The 10944-nt window shown below is 36.8% G+C and overlaps 1 protein-coding gene across 4 annotated transcripts in view; it reads left to right on the forward strand.

Moving 5' to 3' along the window:
* Window positions 1-10944, forward strand: part of cntnap5a (contactin associated protein family member 5a) — a 100186-nt gene that overhangs the window by 53067 nt on the left and 36175 nt on the right. For all 4 annotated transcript variants that reach the window (XM_079618565.1, XM_079618563.1, XM_079618564.1 and 1 more), the window contains exons 4-7: window positions 150-297; window positions 3437-3640; window positions 4237-4421; window positions 8347-8490. In XM_079618565.1, the coding sequence (XP_079474691.1) occupies window positions 150-297; window positions 3437-3640; window positions 4237-4421; window positions 8347-8490 (681 nt within the window). The remainder of the gene's footprint in view (window positions 1-149; window positions 298-3436; window positions 3641-4236; window positions 4422-8346; window positions 8491-10944) is intronic.

The raw sequence follows: 10944 nt of genomic DNA on the forward strand, positions 1-10944 counted from the left end.
ATATATATATATATATATATATATATGTGTAGTATTTCTCACAACAAAAAGCATGAGATTTATTTCTCTAATGCTTAAAAAAAACTACTGGAACTTCAAACGATATTCATAGAAACTGAACACCTTCTCCTTTTTTTCCCCATTTCCAGAGGATTATGGGAAACGTGAATCCAGACAGTGTGGTCCACCATAAACTCAGCCAGTCGATCAGAACCCAGTTCCTCCGCTTCGTTCCTCTGGACTGGAGCCCCAGTGGTCGGGTGGGCCTCAGAGTGGCTGTGTACGGCTGTGCTTACCGTGAGTGAGAATATTTAATGTTGAAAATATATATTACAAATGACCAGCAGGCGTTTTGCTTTCTAAAACGCAGCAGTTACATCTATTGCATTCAATTTTAAGGGTACGCAGTTTTTCTATGCTTAGCATTAATGTTGAGTTTAGATGTAGTTTTCCATATTGTGCAGTTCATATTTCACATTATTTCGTACGAGTTGAAAAGTGTTTCAGAATTAGAGTACAGAGGCATCCTATATCCGATAGCAGTTCACACTGCACATTTCCGCAGTCTTGGTAGCAGGGGTAATAAAATAGTTGTGGCACAGTATATAAGGTGATAACATTACCCATAATTCTTGCTGCAGATCTTCACATGCCTTCTGTCCTTTGTCCTTTTCCTTTTCCAGTCACACAGTATTTTTTTTACAGGTGTTGAGTTAAGGTGACACAGATAATTCATTGCATGACAGCAGCAGTTTCACTTTTCTCCTTTAAATGAAGGTCGTTTGATGACTTTCTTTGATAATACTTTTCCAAAACCGAACAAAGATGTCGACATATCAGACACTCATCTGTGTTAGGTAGATAAATAAAAAGAAATGTGCCTTTTAATGATACCGAGATCCACAAAATGGATCAATTGTTGAATCACATAGACATTTCTAAAAAGGTTCCTCATTATTCCGTGGCATGATCCGTGATTAAACTCGGATGAATGTGTGCTTTGCAGATAAACGTTCGGCTGTCTCGGCTAATCAACCAAAGACACTTAAAGAATTCACATGTGAATCCCATGGCAAATCTGAACATAGAGTTTCGATATAATGAATATGAGCACTAGTCTATGTACACTGGATCTTGAGTGTTGAATATAACCTTGAAAGAAGAGCATAAATGTTCTTTTAATTATACATGATTTGACGGCTAGTGCTCACTGGAAGTACGGTGATTGCACCTAACAGCTCAGATTAACTTGAGCCACATATCACATAATGCTAATCAGCCGACTGCTGTGACAGTTGTGAACTCAAGCTGAACCTGAGAATGGTGCAATACTAGATAAGTGTCATTATCACGACTGCAAGATTGCTATGCACAGACCACGCACCTCATAGCTCACATATCCTTATTTCACCAAATGGAGCGGTTGCTTATTATCAAAAATAGGTCATTATATTCAGTGCTGGAAAATATACAGGCTTTCTGCTTTGCTGCACTAATCCGAAAAAGGAGGCATTCATTTTCTATCTATTTTTTAAACTCACTCCTTTGTTCGTTTTTTTCCGTAGGCTGCTGGGTTTTGCTTCATGATTGGCATTATACAGTAATGAACTGGAACACAGATATAAAGATTTCTGCAAAACAACTTTTGCAAACAAGCATGAGAAAAAGAACATTTTGTGTTTTGATCCTGAGAATATTTAGACTGTTTTGGTGTTTTAAAAAGTAAAAAAATAAATAATAATTTTTATAAAAGACGACAAAGAAAGAAATGTTTAAACTTCTGTCTTGGAACAATGGGTCACACTGGATGAATTGCTCAAAGGGGTAATAGAGAATTGAGTCATAACAGATGCTTTCGTCAGGTCATATTCCTTTTTGACTATCTCAAGACAAACTTCATTAACTTTCTAAGCAAAGCATGTCATCTGAAAATTGAGAAACATTTCTGTTTACCAGTATGCAATATAGAATATGCAGCATTTGATCTCTTGACATGTTATGGCATTCAGACACTAGATTTAAACATTAGTGAAACGCTTGATTCGCTGAGTTGATCGTTTGTGCTGAGAGCTGTTGAGCCCCATTAACTTGCTCCATTAAAACCTCAATGGGGAACAGTGCTCCTGTAAGAAGTCTACTAATATCTGCAGAAATGTTAGTCATTTTCTTATAGCCTCCCATTTTCTAAGTAGCTCGATTATAACTCCAGTTCTTGGCTGGAATACACTACATGACTTTTGGCCAGATTGTTGCCCCAATTCTAAGTCAGAGCCAGTCTGCAGAATTTAGGCAGTCGGAGTGGACAGATTCACAGAAAATTGTGTTGTGTATGATGGGCACAGATTTTATCCAGTCTGTGGATAGATATATCAACAAAGTTTGATATTTTGATCTGATTTTAGATCTATGCACGATAGATCGGCCACCATATGATATGTTACTTTTAATGTTATTGCTTTCGGCACTATTTGAAAATGTGGCCGATATATTAAAGCCGATACATAATGGATTATTTCCTTCAGCTGAGACACTTCAGATGCGCACTGTTTGCCATGATGGTTTTTAATTGCTTTAAATATGATCGGAAAAGGAAAATGCAGTTAAGTGCAACATATAAGTCTGCAGGTTTGTCATATGCTACATACAATTATAATTACACAATTAACATTGTATGCTTGGGACATGTCTTTAATGGTAAGACTTTTGTTTTTGTAAAAAAAAAATGTAAAAATTTGGATTTAGATTTATCGGCCAATATATCGGCTATTGGCTTTCAAATAATAAAGAGTTATCATAACGGCACAATTATCATATCGGTGCATACCTATTTAGAACACATAATATTCTTATTTGTCATGCATCTCCTAGCAACGAGGCACATGTTTCTGCATGAATTTATTGTGTTCGGAACAAGAAGTCTGGGACTGTGTGATCCTCATTCATTTAGTGTATGATGCCCAGTTTTTAAAATTAAAGATAAGTGTCTGCTAAATGATTAAATGTAAAATGTAAATTTACAAAGTCGGCCGAGTTATTCAGAAGTTCCGTAGTGTATTCCAGCCTTGGGTTACATCATTTAATTATTGCTTTTATTTTAGATTGTAATTTTTGATTTTAAGTTTGCAAAAATAGTTTCTTGCAGCAAATTCAAGGCACCTGCAAATCTCTCTTGAATACCAGAAACAGTAAAAATAGAGTCCTTGTCTTTTGTTTTTTCAGGTAGTGCCATCACTAGGTCACAGCGTTATTAGTTTAGCCAATATCACCTAGTTTCATCATGATTGTTTAATATCTAATTAATATTTAATGTTAAAAATTAAATGTTAATTTGTTTTTCTGTGTACTGTCATTTTTGTTTGTTATTTACATTTTAAGTGCAATGAGATTGTCTCCACTCTCCAGTAAATGTTTCATACAAAATCTCATGTGTCCATAGGATCGTATGTGGCTGATTTTGATGGCAGAAGCTCTTTGCTCTACCGATTCAACCAGAAGTCTATGAGCACGGTGAAAGATGTTATATCGCTGCGATTTAAGAGTCGACAGGCAGAAGGTGTTTTACTGCATGGAGAAGGCCAGCGAGGGGATTATATCACTCTGGAGCTTCATCGTGGCAGGCTGGCCTTGCATCTAAACCTGGGTGAGTTACAGTACTGGGGGAAGCTAGCCACTTCAAAGGGTTGAAGTATTATTCATATATTTAACCATATTTATTTTGGAGTGGAGACTATTGTAGTCTTTTTTGTACTGTATTATAGTTACAAAGCAAAAATAATCATGATAGAATTCATGAGAATGTGTTCATAAAGAATATATTAATACATACACTACCTTTCAAAAGTTTGGGATCAGCAAGGTTTAAAAAAAAAAAAAAAAATTCATTATTTCATTCAGCAAGGATGCAATAAATTCTAAATGAAATTGTTCTTTTGAACTTTCTATTCATCATAGAAAAATGTGTCATGATTTCCACAAAAATATTAAGCAGCGCAACTGTTTTCAACATTAATAATAAATGTTATTTAAGCACCAAATCAGAATATAAGAGTGATTTCTGAAGGATCATGTAAGACTGGAGTTATGATGCTGCAAATTATTTAGCCATCATAGGAATTAATTACTTCTAATTTCTTTGTTTTTTTTTTACCAACCCCAGAGTTTTGAACGGTAGTGCATGCTAATGACTGGAAGTTATTCATGACTATTAACTTGTATGGAAAACCTTCTCATTGGCAGATGACAGCCGGGTGAGATCCAGCAGTGCTCGTATGGTGGTCACCTTAGGAAGTCTCCTGGACGATCTGCACTGGCACTCTGTTCTGATCGAACGCTTTAACAAACAGGTCAACTTCACTTTGGATAGACACACTCAGCACTTTAGGACCAAGGGTGATGGAGACTCTCTAGAGGTCGACTATGAGGTAGGTCTCTGGGACCCCCTGTTTTCCTCTTTTTGAAAATGACAAGCCTTTTGAGGTGGTAAATCTACACCTGTCCAACTTGTCTGGTGTGGTCAAAGTTGTACGCAAGTCTAAAAAGGTGCAATACATTTTGTCAGCTCTTTTTAATGGCCTATTATACTAAATTAATTCGACCTAGGTGTACGTTGTTTTTTATATAGCTGTAATGAGAGATAAAAGGGTCTCATTAGATATTAGGGCTGCACGATATTGGAAAAAAATTACATTGCGATATTTTTCCCCCCAACGATATATATTGCGATATTGAGAGCCATAACTCCATGCTAAAGACAATAATTACCATTCCATGATATTAATAATTTCACTAATAAGCAAGCTTCATTACAAGTGACAAAAAAGGTCACTTAATATTTTATTACAAAAATAGAACATTTAGAACATAGAAACAGCAGCTTTACACCAACCCCCTGATTGGTTTACAACAATATAACTTAAAATAAATATATTTTTTATAAAACAACTTAAGCATTTTGGTTCACAATCTTGTAAGTCAACTTTTCTTAGCCAAAGTGCCAAAGTAAAACAGTGTTGATGTTGGTCATCATAATCATATGAAATAAACAAAATGATATAAAACTTTAATATATTTTGTATTAAATCTTCTAAACAGATTAGAGAACATGTTTCTGTAAACAGAAAAGCCGAACACATTTAAACAGCAGCTTTACACACCATACCGCCTGTCAGCGTCGCCGCTCCCACCACGCGCATCAAGAGCTGAGGGAGCACCAAAAAATAGCCTAATGAAAAATCAATAATTCTAATGCCGATATTATTTCAGTATAGAAATACAGACATCCCAAGTCTCCCGGAAGTTCCGGGTGTCTCCCGCATATTATTGGTAGCGGCTGATGCCCGCGAATTAGTTAAAATCCCGAGATATATCCAGCTGCAGACCCGCAGCACCACCAGTTTCAGAACCCCAGCGCCAGAACCCCAGCGCCAGAACCGGAAGTTATTTACAATGAGACGAGCATGAAAACGATGACAGAATTTTCACTAATTTGAAGAATGTTAACCCTTTAACACGTAAGTTTAAAATATTCTAATTGACCCCCCAGCGTGAGTTTTTCAAGGCGACCGTTATTTCGAATCTGTCACTTTATGGTTTCCATGGTGACGCGTCACTGCTTGTCACGTGACACAGCGCAACCACAACACAGCGCTGAATGAATGATGATCTGCTTTTATGTAATTTTTCCTTTTTTATTATTCTAAATATTCATTACTTTAACTTACATATGTGTTGAGTCTCTTTTCTGTCTCTGCTTACTGAAAAAGGTGTATACATTTTATAAGCTACCATTGACTAAACATTGGGGATTAGTCTACAATAACTACAAATTAATTTAATATATATTCCTTCTGGAGATTCCCGAATGTTTTGTTCAAATATTTGACTTGCTGTATCCACATTATAATATAGGATCTACAGATGTACACTACTCTGCATTGTGAAAAGCCAGTGTCAAGGTCCAGCACACTTCTGAATGATTGGTGACAGTTTTCATAATTACTTTAACAATGGTATGTGTCACTTTACAATAGTTTGTGGCATTTTCTCTCATGCTAGTTTACAATTATTTGAAATACCTGATTGGTAAGTGTCAATTTGTGGTGCACAAACAACATACTCCTGCTTGTAAGTAGTACACTTTAAGAACATTTTACTAAAATAGCTAAATAGTTTCTATATTCTTGTATAGTTACAAATGACAGCTTAACTGTCCTATATACAAATAGAAATAAATGTGTTATCATAACAACTGTATTTACAATATGTAGGTAAATACATTGTAAAAATTATTATAAAAAAAGAACCATAGTAGGGCCTAAATATAAATGCAACGGACCACGATATTAAAAATATGGTGAAGCCCAATGTTTCTGTACCTTAATGTATCATTATAACATACGTATTAAGTATGACGTTTCGTGTGTAATAAAAGTATACCGTTTCGTGTCTAAGCAAATTACGCTCCAAAACGCGTTACTCGGTTTAGAACGTAAGCTCCGCACCTCACTTCCGGTTCTGGCGCTGGTGTTAGAACGTAAGCTCCGCCCCTACTTCCGGTTCTGGCGCTGGGGTTCTGAAACTGGTGGTGCTGCGGGTCTGCAGCTGGATACTATAGGAGATCCCCGGAATCTAGAGCGAGACAGAGACTGTGCTCCAAACCGCGCAGCGCGTGCACGGCAGAGAGAGCAAGAGACCGCGCGCGTGCCTCACGAAGCGAGAGATGTATATCAGGTGTTTGAGGTAAATATAACTACAGTACCACAGGAAAATAAAAAGAGTATTTGTATTGTCTTCATCACACAGGTCTACCTTTCAGGAGGCCTAGGAAAATGATTTTTTTAATAGCCATGTGGTGCTAGGTTACCACAAGAAAATGCATTATTGATCATCGAAGGAAAAATGGTTCATAAATCCACTGTGATGGAGTATCTTCTACCTCCCCTCGTATCTCTGTTTCCCCAGGCGTCCATCGGCTGTCCTAGAGCCAGACTTGCAATAGTCAAAGGCTAACTGGAGTGCAGCTGATGAGGTGCACTGAAGTTAATAGCACTATAAATGCAGCAGTTCACCTCACCTGAGAGATGGCACTGTCCTGTGTATGTCCTCAAGATCCAGAAATGACATGACATACTGTAGCTTGACTGCCACTGAGACCGCCTGGCCACAGACTGACCTCTATTCCCCTCAGCAGCAAGGACACTGCTGTTGTCGTTTTATGCTTCCTAATTACTTGATCGTTGTGTTTATTTAAATATATATATATTTTTTAAAATATAAGCCCCTACAATCCTTCTGTTTTTAAATGGAATCTAGTGCTCTCTGCAATGGAACATCACAAGACTGGGGAATGTAGGAAAAGTGTTCCAAAAAAACAAAAAACAAAAAGTATCTAAAGCATTCCAGATAGTTTGAAACTGTCCTGCAGCAGTGCTGGACAGTGGAGTAACTGATGGAAAAATTTATTCTGGACTGTATTCATAAATTGTATAGAACCATGTCAGATTGTCCATATGTGAGATGGAGCATTACAGAATGAGGCTCAAGCAGAATAACAATGAAGCTTTACAGAATGCACAACGTACTGGCTTAGTCTGAAGAAATGGCTCTTTTGGAATAACCAAGTCAGGTCCTGACCTTAAACCCACTGAAATGTTGTGGCATGGCCTGAAACAAATCATGTAAGACAGTCCAAAATACCAAAGACTTCAGGCATTTTGTTTACCACAACAATGTGCCCTGTCTCATGACAATGGTCAGAAGCAGCGTTTAACTTTATGGACTGAGAGGGGTACATTTTTGTGTACATTTTATAAGTAAGGGATAATGTATAGCGCAATAATGTATTATGGGATAATGTATAGCGCAATATTATGCAATAATATATAGGGATAATGTGTAGCGCAATAAGGGATAATGTATACCTCCGCTTCGCGTCGGGGTCCTAATCAGCCTGTCGGGGTTGTATTCGCTATAACAACCGCCTCGCTATACATTATCCTGCTTATTACATGGCTACCTACCAAATAAATCAATAATTTGACACAAAATATTGATTTAAAAAGGAGTTTATTGATTTAAAAACAATTGTAATGCTTCCGTTAAAGAACACCGTGTCCATGGCAACGCTGTGTTTTTCATGGCAACGGTGTGTTATACTTAGTAGCGTTCTGTTATTTCTTGAAGATTTCTTCTTCATTCTACATTAGAATTTAACCAAGCCATGTAATAAATGAATATAAATTTGATGAAGATATATAATATTTAGAATGTATTGCATATATTGAACACAAACATATTTAATGTTGTTGATGTTTTGAAATGAGATGTTTTATTCATTCTCTATAACAGCTCAGCTTTGGCGGGATCCCACTGCCAGGGAAACCTGGAACCTTTATTCGACGTAACTTTCATGGCTGCATGGAGAACCTCTACTACAATGGAGTGAATGTCATCGACCTGGCTAAACGACGAAAGCCTCAGATATACAGTGTGGTAAGCAGCTGGTTTATTATGAGAAATGGGTTTTGACCTAGTGATCCTCTCACTTTAATTTAGCTATATGAATTATAATCATGTCCAGACTCGAGACATTTTTACTTCTGCCTCTTCAATATCAGCAAGAATTATTAAATGTGTGCACAAACTGTGCCAAGTTTCACACTTTATCAGGGTTCACGTGTCCTGGAAAACATGCAAATCCTGGAAAATTAATGACCAATTATCAGTCCTGGAAAACACATGGAAAATAAGAGAAAGCATAAAATGTCCTGGAAAATCTGGTTGTCCTGGGAATTTTTTTTTTACAAACAGTTTACAACTGGTCCGAAGCAATGTTAGTAGCAGAAAGTGCTATCTTCAGGGACACCGAGTTTTGATAGACGAGAGAAGTGTTTTAATTACTCGCTGTTTAAACACACTGTGACGTAGTGGCTTTCGACACTTGCCTATGCTCGCATGTCCGGGGGGCCCAATTACAATGAGGAGATATATATATATTTTATATATTATTAATATTGTTATATCACCCTAATGCTAAAACCTATACGACATTTACTTTATAAATTAAACAATATCTAAAATATCGTCTCTGTCAGGCAGAATCCTCTTATCTCCATATTTCATCTTTTTTATTTTTCATACAACATTGCTATTGGTCATCATTTACATCTGTCTGTGGGTTTTGCAAATATTTAACCAACAAAAAGTATTAAGCAGAGCTTGTGTTGTGACTAAACCTCGTAACTCCATTGGATCCTCAAACTGTCAGTTAAACCCTCATAACTCCACCCCGCCTCTATTGTGAATCAAGTGTTGCATGCAGTTTGGACTGCCTTTGCTTGTTTGCAATGCGAGGGTAAAGGTATTTTGCCTATGTCGCAATAAGAGGTAAATCCAACCGAGTGCTCAATGTTCGCAGCGAATGTTAACTGGTAAGCAGATACCTAACTTTGTTACAATTAATTCTTGCAAACTAATAATTTGTATACGGTATATGCAAGGGGTCGGCAAACTACAGCATGCAATTAGCTAGTGAATTGGATTTACTTATTGTAGAGCATTGTAATGTTTGAAGCAGATCTCGTGACAAATGTTAGTAGACCAGGAAGATTTAAAACGAGCGGTTCATTCATAAATCCGTAAGATCGTACCTTCATGCTCATTACCTTTCAGCGCTGCGCTCATTGTGTTCTGTCTGCTGGTTTGTATTTCCACAGCATGAAGGAAAGATCAAGGATTTGTGAACGAACTGCTCATTTTAAAATGTTCCGGGTCTACTGACATTTGTCATCCGCTTCAAACATTACAATGCTCATGATAACTTTCATTAGTAAATCCACTTCACCAGCTAAAGACTCTTCGACAGCGATGCCATAGAAATATACAGTTACCGCAAAAATGGAGGTTCAAAGACAAAATTCTAAAGATGGCTGCACGCTTGTTTCTCTGAAGGTCTTTAGAGGGCGCAACAGTATAAGAAATCTTTGAAGTTTACTTTTACGCTCCATTTAAAATGACAAATAAATGCATACACTGAGCTCTCCACAATATACGTTTGATTATACTGTACCATCTGGATGCTCAAAATTGATTGGGTGAATGCACGTTGTAAACAGCTTATAAGTTAATCACCGTTCTGAACTAATGCGCTGCTTCATTGTAACGCGCACACACACACAGAAACATTCAGTAGAGCAGAAAATGTATTGTCAACACTGTTCTGTGATTTATCAATAAAATAGCTCATGAAAAGTTCTAGCATATATTTCTTAGGAACTAAAGCCCACAGCTTCACTGTTAAAAGTTTCACAGTCACGTTCAGTTTATTTTAGGTTATTGGACTTTCTGTTTTGTTTACATTCATCACGTGTTCCTTGTTCTAGTTTCCCGCCACTGATCAGTCATCATGGACACTAACACTAATCATCACAGCTGTTCGTTTTTTAGTTAATAATCAATCACTGTGTATTTAAGTTCCTGCTTTTGTTCTGTTCCTTGTCCTGTATTGTTTGTGCATAGCACACTGTCTCACATGCTTAGTATCTTGTTCTGTGTTGTTTAAATAAACCCTGTGTAATATCTCATCATCTTCTTCTTCTTCATCCTCCTTGGATCCTCGTGTTACAAAAAGAGAGATGCTGCCAGGTAGAATTAATTCACACACAGTCAGCTTTAATATACTTTTAAAAGTATCTTTCCTTTTTGCTATTAACATTTTTATTTATTTTAAAACATAATAGCATAATTTATGCAATTGTGATATCTTTAAGACTTCTATAGAGAGATGAATTTATTCTTTAGGCCGTGAATCTGCATTATTTGCATGCCTCTTATTCCCTTTTTAAAGAAATTTGAATGTCCTGGAAAATTATCTCTGAAAAAGAATGGGAACCCTGTTTATTTCTCAGCAGTTTTACAAATCATATTTGTTCTGTCTTCATGCTGAAA

The sequence above is a fragment of the Phoxinus phoxinus genome (assembly GCF_949152265.1).
Source record: "Phoxinus phoxinus genome assembly, chromosome: 7".
NCBI classification, from domain to species: domain Eukaryota; kingdom Metazoa; phylum Chordata; class Actinopteri; order Cypriniformes; family Leuciscidae; genus Phoxinus; species Phoxinus phoxinus.